Source organism: Belonocnema kinseyi, chromosome 8 (assembly GCF_010883055.1).
Source record: "Belonocnema kinseyi isolate 2016_QV_RU_SX_M_011 chromosome 8, B_treatae_v1, whole genome shotgun sequence".
NCBI classification, from domain to species: domain Eukaryota; kingdom Metazoa; phylum Arthropoda; class Insecta; order Hymenoptera; family Cynipidae; genus Belonocnema; species Belonocnema kinseyi.
The window spans coordinates 44,675,169-44,693,402 of record NC_046664.1 but is presented as its reverse complement, the minus strand read 5'-3'; the positions used below and the strand labels follow the sequence as shown (position 1 = coordinate 44,693,402).

Genomic DNA, 18,234 nt, shown 5'->3' with positions numbered 1-18,234 from the left:
TGGGTTTCGCCCAGATAAGAGAGTGGTTGGACCCGCAAAATCACACGTTCTGGAGACACAGGAAAAAATTTTTTATTTTGCTCGAGCAAATAGTTGTATGAAACAATGTGTACAATAAGGATTGTCACTGTCAAACTGAGAAAATAAGGATTAACATTTTATTTAAACTATACACCAATTAAAATTTAAAAAGTGTTAAATTTATTATGGAACTTGTAATTCATACATTTGACAAAAAAGACCCTGAAAGTAATCTTAATGAAATCAATGATTTAATTTAACAGAAATCCAAAAGCTATTTTGGACATAACACAATGTAAACTTAATCGTTTTGCGACCAAACTATGCAAGCTATGAAAAAACTGGACACACAAGAATTATTAAACCGAAAAAGTTCTACAAATTTATTATTGACTATTTTTTAGAAGGCGCGTAGTTTGTGTTCTAATCGAGAAAAAGTCCATTAAGAATAACAAACTTAAATTTATGGTAATATGGTAGGACATAATAAAATGTTCAACGGACGATTTTTCTTCTAGAAGAGAAGTCCCGGACTGAGGTGCAGACATAATAATAATAATAATGCACAATATAATATAGGGTCAATAGGGTAAGTCTAATAACGAGGGGAAATGTTGCTGTCAATAGTTATTGCTTTGATCAATTATTTGAAAAGCAACTGAGATACTTTTAGAAAACTTAAATTCGCAATTGTTTCATCTGTTTTTCGTATTTGAATTTTTCCTACACAAAGCACATTTTATTAGATTTTTTAGGGATTAAAAAAATATTATGCTTGCTTGGAACATTGCTTGCCTCTTTCGAAAATGTTACATATTTATCCTTTATAATTAAGAGTTATAATAGGGTAATCAAAAGGCATACTTAGGGTAAACGTGATCTCGGCCTGATACCTGCTTAGACAAACAGGGTCATTCTGCCTGTCATAAAAGCTAATCTTTGTTCAATATTAAGCAGTTTCGTAAATATTACACACTATATATATGCAGGGTGTTTATTTTATTTAGAGACATCGAAATATCTAAAGAAATAATAATGAAATCGAACTCGAGAACGCCGACCTCAGGCTGCAATTATCTAAGCAAGACCACCTGCTAGACAAGCGTAATAGGAAAAACAATGTACTGTTTTTTAGCATGATTGATAATCCAACAGCAGCCTCCTTACTTCTGTTAGAAAAGGTGAAACATTTGATACAGTCAAAAATGGACCTGTCGTTTGGAATTGAAGCATTCGATGGAGCTAGGCGTCTCGAGCAGTACAAAGTGGACAAGAAAATACCACTTTTACTGTCTTTTTCTTCAGGAGTGGTAGAAAATCTAATTCGCATGAATCGCACCAAACTTGGAGGTGCGAATATATTTGTGGAGCATGATTTGGGCCCAGAATCTGTCCAAAAACATAAGGCACTAGAATAAGCGGCTTCTAAATTTAGAAAACTGGGTCTTGATTCCCGCATTAAATCATCAGGTCTTTGTAATAATGACATTATTCACACTCTAGAGGAGTTAAAAATATAAGCCAGGAAGAAATAATCAACCGCAGCAAACCTTCGATGATTAATATGAGCTACGATAGGTCTCTCTGAACGGTATATAATAACATAGCCGGTTCACTTGCTATCAATGGCGACTCACAGGAGGTAAATATCGGGTCGCCGAAGTTTACAACCAAAAACACACCTGTTGTGTCAAACACTCAGAGGTCTGAGCCATCGCAATCTAGGTCTCTGGTGATTCTGATCAGATGTAGGAAGCAGGATTTGTTCAGAAAAAGGAAGCAAGCCCCTTCAGAGAATGACAACTTGGACTAATCGCCCCTCTCAGCGACTTATTAAAAATAAAAGTGTAGTGAAATCTGTTGCTGGGCCTTTCAGAGTATGCTAATGAAATGTAAGTGACTTTAGCAACCTGCTCAGTTTAGATGAAAGTCAAATTAAATGTTTAATCACTTATTCCTAGGTTTTTCTAGGTGAAACTTGCTTGCTAAATGAATCCGTGAAATTACCTAGATATTTAAGCGGGTGCTATGTTTCTTATAGCCCGGCTATAAAAGAGAAAAGTAAGGGCCGATTTAGTAGGGGTCTTTTTACTTCAGTTAAAAATAGTTTAGCCAACACACACAGCAAATCGGAAGTCAGCAACTTATGGCTATTTATTAGGCTAGTTTTTGAGGGTAACTATGCACTTCATATAGGGAATTTTTATTTTTCACCAGCCGCGGATACTGAGTTTTGTGTTGACTCGTTACAGAATGTTTTATATTCATTTGACAGCGATTCTTCGTCGATTTTCAATGCTGTTCTATTGGGCGATTTTAATGCTCGTGCTGCCTTTCTAAATTCTCCGGGGGGAAAAAATTAGTGGAAAAACTTGAGTCTTTTAACTTCATTCTTTGCAATGGTCGTTCCCTTTCTGACAATCCTGGTCGTATCACTTATTTAGCGAGCACTGGACACAGCTACCCTTTTATAACAATTGACTTAAACTAATGCAGCTTTGTTTTCACGAATCTACTTCTAAGAAAACAATTGGTTCTATTCCAGTATCAACATTCATAAAATGGAAAGATGAAGGCGGGGAGACCTTTTTTATTGTATTATCACAGTGCTCACATATTTACATAAACAATAGTAATACAGAAGAGTTATACTATAATTTAATAATAGCAATAAAGATAGCCGCTCAGGAGGCAGGTATGCTGATCCATAGGAACTCTACTTAAATTCTTAAATCGGGTGATCATGGAAATTCTGGTTCAACTCACAGTGCACCAATCTTAAAAAACTCGAATCCAGGGAATATAAACAGTATTCGCGTAGTCTCTCTCAAGATTCGCTAAACTACTATTTAAGAGTTCGTGATTTATATAGATTGAAAATTAAAGAAACACAGGAAGAAAACTGCAGACAAAATCTTTTAAAACTAACAAATGTTAAAAACAACAGAGAGTTTTGGCAAACAGTGAGATCTTTTGAAACTAAGCCGGAGTATATAAATGCAATAAGTACTAGCGAGTGGTTTGATTTTTATCGACACCTCTTTCCACCCCGATTTGTATCTGGCTGCAATTATATATCAGTGCTCGATCCTGTACTTGATACAGATTTTTCATTGATGGAATTGCAACTAGTTATGTCTCAATGTAAAATGAATAAAGCTGCCGGTCCTGATTGTTTGAACAACGACGTCTTTAAAAGGTTGAGTCCGAAATAGGAGCATTATTTGTGGGATCAAGATGGAATCAGGGAGTCCTGGAGCGTGACAGTCTCAGTCCACTTTCTTTCAGTATGCATATAGCTGATATAATTGAATTTTTTATTAAGAAGGGGGCGAGAGGATTAGTAATGTCCGTTGCTCGATCACTGATTATGCTCCTGTTTGCGGACGACATTGTAATTTTTGCTACGTCGTGGCATGATATTAGGGACAAATTAAAAACCCTGGAAGATTATTATGCCATAAATCGTCTCCATCTTAATCTAAAAAAGACGAAAATAGTTTCTTCCTGTAAAACTGGTAAATTAAGAAAATTGAGGCCTCTAAAATGTAATAATACCGACACGCTTTGGGAAAATTCAAAAAAGCTAAGGATCACTTCATTAAGAAAGGTTCTCTCACTGCATAAAGAGTGTGTGGTATCTTAATAAAGTAGAGTTTATTCATGGGAAGCGGCTAGAAAACTTTTGACTGGAATTTTGGATGCTACTGCTCTGTACGAGGCAGAAGTCTGGGGCCTGCGATATCTGGATGATATCAACGTTGTTCAGAACAGATTTTTTAAATGCCTATTTTATTGGCCTAGAAACATTCCCAGTCATGGATGGAAACAGGGTTCGATTAAAGCAGCTTTAAAGCATTTTCGAGGGAGTATAATTGGTGGATCTCCCTTACAAGTATGGAAGAACATAGGTTGTCCAAAATATATTTTAGAGGGCTATGTGTGTTGTACCAAGAAGTTAATTCAAGCTTGGAGTTCAACTGGGCTTCCCAGTTGAGATTTTTGCTTGAATCAGTAGGCGAGAGGGCTGCATTGTCTGGACAGTGACCAACCCAGAGGTGTTTTCAGCGGTAAGAACTAGCATCCTCAGTAAATGGTAAAATAATCTTTTTTCAAAACTATAGATGGAGTAATTAACTTAAATTATAATAAGATGTTCAGAAACCTAAGCCACCTGGGTTCTACAGGAGCGTATCTTCAATATAAAACTAGTCTAACTAAAGTACGAATTGTTAGTCAATTAAGAGTCTCTCGTGAATCTGAAACTAGGCTATATTTTAATGGTCTCTCATACGTCATCGATGCTAACTAAATCTACAGTCTGTGTAATAAAATGGAATATAAGAATTTATCCCATATATTACTTAAATACCCAATTTATAACGACCTAAGAACTTTTTACATTCAAAGACATCTGATCATCTTTCAAAATAATCAGCACTCATTAGAGCGTCTGTTAGATATTAAATAAAAAGAAATTGACATATTACAAAGTTGACATTTATTATTTATAAAATTGTACGACAAAATTCTAAACGTTGACTGTCCAGAATATATATATATATATATATATATATATATATATACGTGTGTGTGTGTACAGGGTATTTATTTTATTTGGAGACATCAAAATATCTCAAGAAATATGCATACCAAGAAAAAAATGTCTGTGACAAAAACTTTTTGCTTTCGAGGGGAAAAGGGCACTCTTCTAAAACTTACCTCATACCCCACCCCGTGGGGGCGAGAAGGGGATAAATTTCAAATTTCATATTAAAAACTTTATTTTTTTATTGCAGAATCAGATTCTCTATTAAAAAATATCTAAGTTTTATTGGAAACATTTTTCTCGATTCACGCTAGATGACGATGCATTTAAAAAAATGACATCGTTAACTATTTAAAAAACGCGCTTCCAAACAAACAATGAAAAAGACGTGTTGGTTATTTTAAGAGAACTATTCAAATGTAATCTCTTTAATTCCTAACACCACTTTCACCCACCTGGAAAGGGGAATAAAGAAGTAAAGAAAAAATGGAAAGCTCAATTTTATTTTAAAAACGCAAACTTTTCATTTTGACTCGACGAAGTGTGTGAGCAGTCAATGAATTAACTACTTTCAGCACTATCCAGGAGCAGCTAAGTGGGCGTGGTAGTTGCCTTTTTCTTTCGGAGTTTTTTCTCGACAAGTCCCGTCCCCTCTCACCATCGGAGTGCTTGTTTTCGGCGAGTGCCCTTGCCTATTAGTCCGTATGCTAGTTGCTAAATCCACTACAGACCTTGTACTTTGTCGTAAAAAGATTGCAGTTTGGCACAATGTTAGGTGGTACACCATACTGTGTTTGAAGACTTTTTGCCATGAGCGGGAGGGGGGAGGGGGGTAGGTGCTACGCCGACAGACTGAAGAGTGGAATGCGTGAGAGTATAAGAACTGGCGAGCGCACTCTTGAGGTATTGTCGACAAGAATCCCGATGAGTTGGCCCTTGTTCCCGCGAGATGTTTCAAAAGGAGGAACTCTTCAGACTCCTTGCTTTTTGCTTTCTAGAGGTGAACGAGGAGGGTAAGGAAGTGTACTCCACCAGGATACTTAATCACATGGGTGACGTGGTATCACAGGGTTGTACGAATGTTCTATTACGGACTGTTCACACAGATATGCTCGTCAATGCAATCAGCTACGTCCAAACGATGACAAAATTAGAAGAACTTTGGGTCCATTTTGGCACGGGTGAGAACCACCAGTGTATTCCTGCTCACATCCTTGCAGAATTTCTTGGTAAATGTTGTGGATAATTGCAGTTAAAATTCAATACTGAATAACATGTACAAATAATTTACTCATTAGATAATTTTCCTCACAGGTTTAAAGAGGGCTCAGGTACTTCCAGTTATTCACGCATTCACGGAGTGCGATAGGGTGTCTTCGTTTGCAGATGGAGGCAGAAAGACTGCTCAAGATGCATAAAGAATATATCCCGACGCCACTCAGGGTTTTCTTGAAGCTGCTACTGAAAATCTGGACATAGCTTTGGAAAAAATTGAGAAGTTCGTTGTAACATTCTACAACCCTCTACACACAGATCAATGGCGTGCATTACCGCGAAGGAGTCTGGTAGAAATCGATTAAAAAAAAAGACAAGCAAATTAAAGACTTGCCTCCTACATGCGATGCTCTGAGACAGCATACGTCAAGGGCAATGTACGAGAGAGCCATTTTGTGGGAACAGGGACTAGAACTTCAAGAAAGTTTTCCAAGCCCCGCAGATCGAGTATGGGAAAAGAATGAAGATCACTGGGTCCCAGTATGGATAATTGCAAAAAGGGATCTAGTCAGAGTCGCTGCCAGTGAATGAAAAGGTAAATTAACTGTCCAGAACTCTGTTTCTGTGATGGATATATTGTACGTGAAAATATCCATGATACACTGTTATACCTCCCTTTTATCGTTTGCTTTACATCCAATCTCGTCATAAACAATCGTACTTAATGACTTAAACAACAAAATTACATTCTTTCAAGCCTATGAATAGGTTTTTTCAAACATTTACCCCTTGTAAATAGGCAACCCGCAAAAGAGGACCCCGTGACCCCTAGTCGTGGCTACAAGTCTTGAAACATAATATCGGTACAGCCTAAAATCTTGCCAAACCCAATATTTTCTTCACAAATTGCAAAGTATTTTCAACTCCCATGTGGACTATATCACAATCAAGGTGCTTAATTTTTAAGAATATTTTACATTAAGTGCTCTGAATGGTTTCCACCCACTTCGATGCACTTGTTGATCCGCACTTGGAAAGTATGTTCACAACTGCCGAGTTTTGTCTGTTGTTATTTGGTTACAAACAGTCCTGATACGCTGTTTCATGGTCTCCAGAGTTGCTGGTAATTCTTCATGAAATTAATTCTTCAAATAACCCCACAAAAAGAAATCCGGCGACGTAAGTTGTAAAGATCTGACAGGTCAATTTACCGGACCTCCATTACCGATCCAGTGGCCACTGAATTCGTGATTCAGTCATTCATGTGCGATTGCAGCGTTTAAATTATCATCAATAAAATACGACCGATAAGGTGGTCATGAATTATTCCACACTAAACGTTCCTGGAGCAAGGACGCTGACGCTCAACTTCGTGCAACTAGTGTAAAAGGTTCACACTCCAATAATACATATTATACCAGTTAACTATATCACGGTCAGTAAAAGATGAGTCATCTGAAAATAACACTCGAATGAAGAAATTCTGGTTCCCTCGTATCTGCTGAAGTGCCCATTGATAAAATGTTACTCGGTTCTAGAAATCATTGCCATGAAGTTTGGCATGCAGTGGTGTATTTGCAGACAACCTGGTGCAAAGAAGCGCGTGACCAAAAACTGCCTGGAAAACGTTAAGCATAAAGAGTGACAGCATCCTCGATATTCCTTCCAATTTCTCCATAAATGAGAATGATTTCAATTTTCCATTGTAGAAGCAATGAGTTCAAGTAATGAGAGAATACAGTGGCACCCACCCAATCAAGCCCAAAGGAATATAAGTAGCACTACCAAACAACTAAAATCAAAAATACTAAGAAATTATCTATGGTATGGGACTCCGGAAAGGTTAGTCTAAGATGCAATGTAAGTATTGGTGCAGTATCATTTGTTTTAAGACAAGAAAAAGACGAATTGTGCAATAAGTTTAGCCTACGCAAGTCGGTTCAACGCATGGATGAACAAAGATATCACTCTAGGAGTTGAGTGTAATTCTGTGTGCAGTTCTAGGTCCGTCAGATTTTTTTATTGAATATCATGTGAAATGTTGTGCTGATTACGGAAAACAGAGTGCCTCCTCCCCAGCAAAATGGTGAAGGTTCGAGATATTAGCGTTTCCATTTTTTTTTTAAATTATGAAATAGTTCTATTATAATTTGAGTTTTCTCAATAGTTTAAGTATATGGTGGGCTAGAAAACCGATGTAGGAATAGAAATCTCCTCTATCATTTTTTTTAAAATGAACCTGTTATATCATCAGCGAAATGTCACATTACCGGCAGTAGACAACCCTCCAAACTATGAACGCAGAAAATCCACAATATCGATCAAGTTAAGAATCTTCAAGAACAGAAAATGCTTAACGTCTTCATCAGACTAGATGGGAAATAATATTTTCAAATTAAAATTAAAATTATTTCGATTCCAAATGGAGTGAAGAAGGAGTAGGATCTTTTTTCCAGAAATAATTTTAATGCTTATTTGAAAATATTATTTTCCATCTAGTCTGTTAAGACGTTAAGCATTTTCTGTTATTGAAGATTCTTAACTTGATTGGTATTGTGGATTTTTTGCCTTCATAGTTTGGAGGGTTGTCTACTGTCGGTAAGGTAACATTTCGCTGATAATATAACAGGTTCATTGAAAATAATTACTTGTACCATTAACACATAGATAAAAATTAGCGTTATTTTCTTGAATTAAGATTTCTTATTCTGATCCCTCTAATAGCTTAATTGGAAAGCACCTGACCGGAAATCAGAAGTTTTGTAGTTCGATTTTCAATGGAGTGAAGAAGGAGTAGGATCTTTTTTTCAAGAAATAATTGTAATTCTTATTTTTTGATTTAATCAATTGTTAACATTAGAAATAAGCAATTACGTTAAAATGTGAGGAAAAATAAAATTGTTCTTATTTTGATTAAAATATTTATTTCACAGAAAAAAGCTTGAACCAAAAGTGGGATTACTAACAGAGGAGAATTTTTGTTCAAGAGAACATCTTGTTATAAAAGTGATCGATTTCGAGAAAAAATCGATTATTCAGTTAGTTTAAAATCAAATAATAACTCTCTTTGTTATAAAAAATAATAAACTAAGTGTCTTCATCAACTTCTAATTATCGCAGGAACTTGTAATAAAGCTAAATAATTTTTATCAAAATTAAGTAATAAAATGGTTTTTAAAAAGTCTTACGATTACTTATACTTTGCTTATTATTGAATTATATATTTTTTTTTGTTAAAATGTAATAGATCCTTATTGCTGCGATACAGGAAAACTTCAGGGTGGCGGCATGTAACCCCCATTAAATATCCCAAATTTTTTCTGAGCCCAAGGTGTAAACCTGTCGCCCTTCTAATGGACTCTTGACTCTCGAGCACAAATAGCCAACACAAGCTGTGAGATATCAAAAATGAAGAGGGCATTTCTCTTTCTAAATCAGTTTTCCAGCCGATCATAGATTTAAACCTTACGAAAACCCCAAATTATAACAGCACTATTGCATCAATAAAAAAATTAAAACGCTGTTATCTCGTAACTCCGACATTTCTAGAGGGGGGGCACCCTACTTTTTCGTAATCAGCATAACATTTCACACGATATTCAATTTTAAAAAACCGACGGACCTAGAACGGAATACAGGATTACACCCAGCTCCTAAAGTAATATCCAATGCGAGTGATCTAAGATAGGATTTACAGATAAGTTATCGTTCTGGGCATGGATTTGTACCAAGTGCGTGGTCCGTACACGGTCTATTATTCGTCCAACGCAGCGTTATGCATTCAGTCAAGGCCCATATGTGGGGCTCGTTCTGCAACCTGGATTTTGGCGCAATGCACGTGTTCACTGGCAACCTGAACGACGAAACAATGCTTAAAATCTATCAGAAGACTTGGATAAAGTCTACAGAGAAGGGGTTGGGGCAAGGAAATAAAGAATGGATACTTCAGAAAAACAACGACCCAAAACACCGCAGCCGCCATTACAGCCAGTGAAAAGAGGAAAATGGGATCAATGCATTGTACTGGCCCTCACATTCCCCAGATGCTAATCCCATGAAAAAGTTTGCCCACAATGAAGCAGAAGCTTCGGGGAAAGCGTGTTTTCAACATCAAATAGTTTAATTAACACCTGCTTTGGAGAATCCTGCCCTGCACTATGGCCGAAAGTTTGATGGAAAGCATACCCTGACGCTTCAAATGTTCTTTTTCGAATCTCATTTTCGCGGAACTGTCTATCTGAATTACCAAATTCATATTTCTTTTGGTAACGCATTCCTTAAACAGTCACCAATGTCATTTTTCCCAAATGCAGCGCCATCTGGCGCGAATCTAAACAAATTATTAAGATAAAACTTCCGTTTATTTTGATGTAGAATTTAAATTTGCAATCCTATTTAAATTTTGGAAGTTCTCCCCCTCTCGCTTCCAACGGGTTAAGTGTGGGGTGAACTTTTGCGAGGTCGCTTTTCCCCTTCGAAAATAAAAATTTTGTATTCAAGGACATTTTTTTTCTAGATGCGTATTTATTGAGATTTTTCAATATTTGAAGATAAAAGAAACACCCTGCCTATACATGTATAACTTCATAATTACAAATTTTTCATCCTTAAGATTTCATTCTTCGCATTTTTTAGCAGTCTCATTCTTAATTCAAAAGGGTGCGTCTTGAAACAAGTTTGAATCGACCTAAGATCACCATGCTAAGCCCATAAAAGTAAAACATAATCTAAGTTTTGAGATACAGTCAGACATCGACGTCTTGGAGATAATCTCAAGAAATACGTTATAGGGTCAACAAAAAAACGTTTTCTTTATTCAAAGAAATTTTTTGTTTGTCTTTACTTATTTGGTTCAAGTATATTTTCTTTTAAATGAATATTTGGTAGTATGACGATGGTCGTGGCGGCTGAAGCGTAAGCTTTGTACCCACTCCTTTGGCTTGCGGGTTTGATTCTCGCCTCGCACTCTGGAAAAGTCTTGGCGGCCCATGCGGTAAACTCTGGCCTACCAAGGGAGCTGTTCATCTCCGGAGTGTCGTGGGACCGGTACCTCTAGAGAAAAAGTTTTCGCTAAGTACTTAAAGCTGTTGATCTTGGTGGTTTGGAACCCACTTTAAACTGTAGATCTCACTCCCGCCGCCAAGTAAGTGTGTAGGGGATGTGTGAAGGAACAGGAAAGAAGGTGCAAGAAAAATGTAAACTGTTAGGGGGACACATTACAAGCTTCTTTTCCAAATAAATCTTTAGTTAAATCCTTGTCCACATTTAATGTTTTTTTTTAAATCAATGATATATTTTGTGGAAGAAAAATTAATATTTTTTTATACTTGAATTCAAAATTGAGTATTCTTAATACAAATAATTTATATTAGATAATATGTTTAAAAAAAATTAAAATAGATAAATTATATTTATAAATAAAGGAGGTTAGAAAAACGACCTACTTGACTGCAAAATCATCAACTATATACAAGGTAAAGCCACATTTTTCAAATAATTTTTGGTTTTCCGATAAACCAAAACCATTGGCATCAAACCACGCCATAAAAAAGATTAACACCTTAAAAATAATGAAAGGATCAACCAATTCAGATTTCACGTTAGTACCACAGGAATTCAAATTAAAACATTTTTAACAGATCCATCGTTTAAAAAAATAAAAATTTTCGTTGCAATCCAAAAAAATGTGCTAAAAAAATTTGTTTAAATCAATAAAGTAAATAATTTTTATTTCTTAAAATAAAATGAACCGCTATTTAATTGAAGCAACATTTTTTTCCTTTATTGGTAATAATTAAATAGTTTTTGTTGTTTGATGAAAGCGAAGATTTTCCTGAGTGTAATAAACCTCATGTTTGCAAAAAAAATGTAAGCACATAAAATGATTTGTAAAAAAAATGTAACCGTCTCAACGCTAACATTTTTCACGTACCCGACAGTCGCCATCATGAGTCCTGTAGAACCCGCAACATCTGCAGTCGATGCAAACTGTTTAGGTTTGTTATTTGTATATTTACAGTAGTGAGATTTAGTCATCAGAGTCCTTCTGAATACGATTCTGCAGTTAGAAATTTTAGGTGAAAAGTTTGAAAACAGTGAAAAAAGTTGTTAAATGGTTTAAAATTTTGTGAAAAGAACTTTTTTCTCTTTTTAATAGGGTTTTCTATTATTTTAAGCAAATCTAAAAAAGGATCATAAAGTTTTTAATCCAAAGACTTTTCTCTTAAAGATAATTTAAATAGTGTTTTTCTGTTTCTAAAAATTATATTTATTCTGCAAAGCGAAGGTGAAAATTTTGCCTAATGAGAAAATCAGATTTTCGTTTATTTTTTCGTTCTGAAACATACTTTTTACACATATTCTGAGTTTAAATACAACTTTAAAGTAACAGATATTTAATTATCACAAAACAATTTTAAATAATTGGTTAATCGTTGACGGATTTGAGGTTTCAGAAATACATTGTTCATGTTCAACTGCTGGTCACCACTTAAGTCACAAGTGATACAGTATCTGCACGCATGAGGGTAGTTTTCTTGAATATTAAAGGGGAACCTTTTTTTACACTAGATCTTTTTTTGTACACTAAATTACCAATAGCTGTGTTGAGTTCATGAATGTCAATATAAAAATCACTAGAAAAATCTTTCTTAGGCAAAAAGTTCCCTATCCTCGATCGTGGTGACCTGAGAATAATAGTCAAATCAATTTAGAAATGGCATAATTCGAAATAGATAGGTTTTTCAATAATTATTATCTTTAATTACAAATTTAAATTTTTTATTTGTATTAATATTTCTATAAATGACAGAAAATTGAAAGATTTTTGTTTAGCATTAAGTATGAAAAAGTACTTTGGAAATTTTACATCGAACTCAAGGCACGGATGCAATAATGATCTAACAAGTCTGAAAATCACTTTCATATGTCAAACTCTACACTTTTTATCTTATTCACCATTTTTAAGGAATTCATCCTTTTTAACCTGTTTTTAAGAAAATTGCCCTTTTTCCTTCTTCCTCCTTTTCTCCTTTTTATCATTTTCATGCGAACCGAATTAATAGAGACAGCTTCTTAGTTAAAAATGTATCTTTTTAGTCGAAGATATAACCACCCGGTCGAAAATTTATGAGGTAGATTACAGTAAAAGTTTTTTTAAAATGATACTGAGATCAAAAACATTTTGATCAACTGGAATGAATTATCGACATTTAAGATCATAATGATCTGATTAAGGATCATATAAACCAAGATGGCTAACCTTCTTATATTAGTTTAGCTTACATGTAGGATTTTTATAGTTCCTAATCGTGCAGTGTACTTGAAAAGTTAGAAAATTAATGACGCCAAAAAATAAGGTCAAATTGATCCAAATTGACATATCATTTTGATCTCGAGAATCAAATAATACTGTTATACTTATTAACAAATAAAATTGCGCTTTTAAATTATGCTTGATGTTTTCATTCAAACTTTTCTTTTAGATACAAATTTATTTCGCAAAGCGAGAATTCGAATTTTTTCGCATTTTCAAGGACCTCTTGAAGGTAAAAAATGCGCAATGAATCACAATAAAGTTCAAAATATTTAATTATACTTTGTTTACTTTCTCTGAACATTTTTGTCTTTTTATGGATTGTAAATTATCAGTATATGCCCCGGTCCTTCAAAATTAAACAACTAAATCACAAGTAAAAAGCAAGCTCGTTACGTTTACGGAAATAATATATAAGACCCATGTAGCAGCGACTAGTCTCATTCGCCAAACATTCAGTTTCTTGAAAAAAATTTTTATTTTGGGATTTCTTTGTTAGTTAAAAGTCTCGATTTTGAAAACAATTTGATTAAAAATCCGTTTCCAAGAGGTGCGTAAAAAGTGTATGTTTTTCTTTGCGAATGAGTAATTATCATTTTTGTTATGCAAAAACTGTATAGAACGAATATATAGCACATGTAATATTTGTCACTCCATACAACTTTTTAGCCTAGGTATATAAAAGAAATGCCTAAAATATTATTTTAAATTAAGATTAGCTCAAGGAAGTATCAAAATAAAATGTATGCTGAATTTTGCTAGTCTTGTGCTTCATCGTGAAATAAACAAGTTTCTAAAAACTCAAAATTAGTGACAGAATTAAAAAAAAAACTTTGCCTTGTCACCACAAACTGAAATGTAAAAAATCAGAACTTCGACAATCTAAACGTTTGGCTAAATTCTGTTAAGTAAGCACAACAACTATTTTTTAATATATTTTTTACTCATTTGTATATTTTTCATAGAAATGAATTTTATGCAGCCCTAAATACATTTTTTTTCTTATTTTTAGGAAATTTTCATTTCTAAGATATAGTCAATTTAAATGAAAGAAAAGAGCACATTAGTACTACTATTAAGTAAATAAACACGTAAGTATTTTAAAACATTCCTTAAATTTTGAACAGATTTCAATAATTTAAAGAGAATTCCTAGAAATTGAAAATTTGCAAGGAATTTTAAGAGCTTCAGGAAGATTGAAGGTGTTTAAAAAGATTTCTAAAAATATGAAATACGTAGAGGTTTTAAAAAATATCTTAGAAATTTTTAATGGATTTTAAAGCATTTTCAGTATGCGTTCAAGAATTTTTTAGAATTTCAGAATATATTAAACGATTGTTTAGAAGCAAGAAGGTTTTAGATTATTAAAAGATTTCAGCAGATTTTTCGATATTTCTAGAGATCCCAATTGATTTTAAGGCATTTAAAAAGCTCTTTAGCTTTTTTATAATTATTTTTCCTTGATTTCATGAAATATCAGATTTTATGAAATTTTATAAAATTTTAATTGATTTTACCAAATTTATTTACAAGAATTATGGGTTTTGTAGTATTTCGAATGTTTTCAAATATTTCAAGGTATTGCCAAAGGTTTTCAATAATTTGAAAGATTTCTAGGTACTTTAAGAGGTTTGAAGGTATTTTCTATTGATTCCAGTTGTTTAAAAGGATTTTTAAACAATGTTAAGATTTTAGGATTTTTTGTATTCCCATTAAATTTCCAAGAGATGTCGAAAATGTCTAAGGATTTGAAGATATTTCGAAGGATTTGAAATATTTCTGATAATTAAAAAAATTTCAAGGATTTTTCGAAAACTTTAAGAAATTCAAGGCAAATTTCCAAGAAATAAAAACATTTTCGAAGGAGTTCCAAGGGTTTTAATGATTTATGATGTTTAAAAGATATTCCTAGAATTTCGAAAGATATTGAATTGATATTGATTTCACGGGTTCTAGAAGATTATTAAATATTTTTTACAATTAATCTAAGTTCATTAAAAATTTTTCTTGAATTATTATTAATTTCAAATAAATTTTAAAATTATTTTTAATTTTTCGGAATTCTTTAGAATTTTTTTAATTAACTTAAATTCTTCTGAAATTACTTAATTCTAGCCAATTCAATGAATTTTATTTGATTAATCTTCAAGTCATTTATTTAGCTATAACTGACAATTTTCTTTTCGTCAAAAAAGTTGTGAGATTATATTGTTTGAATTTCCGAGTAATACGGATTGTCGCCCATAAAATTTTTAAATCTGGAAAAATGGTCCCAACACAATATTACAAATGCTGCATCTATTTGCATTTTTATCTAAAAAAAACTGGCTAAATAAGTTGACCTTCAGTTTCCGACACTAAAAGCATTTACCAAACGCATACCTAGTAGATAAATTCTTTCAAAATTTATTGTGCTCACAGACAGAAGGGCATACAAATAGAAACATTCCTAAAAACCTGATTCTCGGGTTAAAAGGGTCTAAAAAATTGGACTTTTGACAAACCGGGGGGAGGGAAGGCGACAGATTTTACACAAATGTAACATATTTTCTGATGAAAATGCAAATATAGAACAGCTGTGCAATAACTAACAATCATGAAATTTGATGATTGCCTTGACACTTGTCAACAACGCTATTTCTTTCTGTGAAATTTAAAATTTTGTAATATGTATTTAAAAGCTTAATTGAATTGCATCATAAATCTCGATCTCAAGTATCTAGAACCAATTTTAATTAGAAATTATGTTTACGTGGACTGAAACGCGTAATTGTGTATGCAAACAATTTATAGAAAAACACATATTTAAGTTAAAGAGTATGAAAAGTTATAAAAAGCGGTGACACCATTTTCAGATCCTCTTAAACGTCTAAGTGTCTGACATACAATTGAACCTGAATTCCATCAAGTGAATCTAGCTTATTCGTATCAATCTTAGGTATAGTAACAAGTAGACTATAGTACTTGGAGAGAAGTTAGGTAATACCTTCGCGGTAGCAGTGAAAGAGTCGCTTCAGTTGGGTTCGGTGGCGCCTGTTTCAGATTCGGGAATTTTCCTAAACTGTATAAGACCGAAACTGTGTTGCATGTGCCGCGTGTGCCGAACGGCTCGCCTATACTATTGGTCAAAAGGCTTGACCAGTTTCGGGGAATGCTTCCCCAGAATCAGTGGAGCCAGATTGACACGATAATTGCACGTGTTGGATGAGCGGCTCTACCAAGCTTCTCTCCATATAGTATTTAAAGAGTCGCCATTAAACATTAGTTTTGTGTTCTCCTATGAAAAATAAGTACAATCAACTCGGATATAGTGCGTCCGGAGATAGTACATTCTGAGAATTGAAGCCGCATGGTTAGTCCCAAAGCGCGACTATTTCCGAGTCTGCATGTAGTACCTAGTATTGAATCTAATACTGTTTTCAGGATTATGTATTCAAAAATTTAATATTTAACCGCAAAAAAAGTGTTGGAGCGGGTACTCAATAATACCTTTTTTTAAGTGCGAGTAGCTGATAAAGAACTTTAATGCTGCGCAGTTTTTATAATTAAAACTTTTTGAATTTCACATAATCTTGAACACGTATTCTTTAATGTTTAACTTTTTATTCATTTGTTTTTAGATTGGTAAAAATGTTCAGAACTTCAGAAGAAACCGTAAATTTTTAGCATTAATTAAAAATAATATTATTGAAAATAATAATAACTTTATAATCGCTGGGCGATTGTATTGACGCTCATAAATAAATTTTGTAGAAATTTTTGATGTAGATTGTTGGATTTACGCCAGAATCAGGCAAAATGAAAACAATTAAGTTGTTTCAAACGTTTTGGCACACAATGGTGGCCCTTATCAGTGAATTTTATTGAATCTTTAAAATGAACATAATGTCTTGTGGGTACGAAATTACACAATTGGAATTATTATTCTTCAGTTAATGTTTCATTAGTGAAACTATATAATTTCTTAAATACAAATGTTATCCAACTAAATTAGGAACTATGAATATAGCTTGCAGTATTCATAAAAATAACTTCTTTTAACGAAGTACAATTGAAGAAAAAACAGTCACAATACTCAGTGAAGGGATTGATTTGGTCCTCGAGAAAAATGTTCTGACCTCATAGGTAAAATATTTTTTAAACAAATTTATTAATCAATTTTTTAAAAGTTTTTATAAAACGCGACAGTCGGAGAACTCTTTAAAAATTATTTTTCATCGACGTATATTTAATTAAATATTTTAAAGTGAAACCTTCTAACAAAGTTTTTTATGTATAACAGAAATAATAATTATTTTAAAATATTTTTAAACTCATGCCATTTTTTCCCTTGAACATTTTTTTTTTAACGAAGTACATTTAATAAAAAAAAATGTTCTTGATTTCTTGAGTATAAATTTTCCTTTAGAACAATCTTTTTGTTCTAATTACATTTTTTTATGTTTGAAATTAAAGTGTACATAGTTTCATGTTACTATTAAAAATTATTTCTGTAAACGTACAACCATTTCCAACATCAAACTTTTGTCAAAAAAATTGGTCGAAAAAACATTGTAGTTGTATAATTATTTAATTCTGCTTTCAATATTGTAGCTAAAAAATTCTTGAAAATATATAATAAATTTTCTTTCATCATTATAATTTTATTGACGCAAAGGAAAACTAAGGAGGAGGATATCTAACGACGGTTTTTGGCCCAATTTAGATTTGGTCCCAAAAATTCGAAAAAATTCCTACAGTATCTACTAACAATAAGAAGTCAATTCCACATTAAACGGAACACCCTTATTCCTCCTATTCACCTCAAGCACCATTTGCAAAAATGAAAACTTCACCGCTTCGATGCAGTGTTTGTGGGAAAACCCAGTAATAAAAGTTAAGCAAAATACGTAAATAAGTTTCTGGGGTCACTGATTTCGAATCCAAGGTCCGTTGACCTCCATCACATTAGATTCCGGGTCATTTAAAAATCAAACTGCAAACAATTTGATAGAATAATCCAGAAGAAAACATACATAGGTTTTTGGGTTTGCTGATTTTGTGATTTTGAATACGAGGTCCAACTGCAGAAAATCCGAGAGAAAAATACAGCAAAATACATTTAAACCCCTTTAGATTGAGCGTTTCCAAAAAC

At 33.4% G+C, this 18,234-nt stretch overlaps 2 protein-coding genes across 2 annotated transcripts in view; one reads left to right on the top strand and one right to left on the bottom strand.

Moving 5' to 3' along the window:
- The window catches only part of LOC117179121 (protein rhomboid), a 573,161-nt gene that overhangs the window by 184,490 nt on the left and 370,437 nt on the right, over positions 1-18,234 (bottom strand). The window lies entirely within an intron of this gene.
- LOC117178468 (antizyme inhibitor 2-like) overlaps positions 6,221-18,234 on the top strand; it is a 25,497-nt gene continuing 13,483 nt past the window's right edge. The window contains exon 1 of the mRNA XM_033369894.1: positions 6,221-6,368. Coding sequence (XP_033225785.1) covers positions 6,221-6,368 — 148 coding nt within the window. The remainder of the gene's footprint in view (positions 6,369-18,234) is intronic.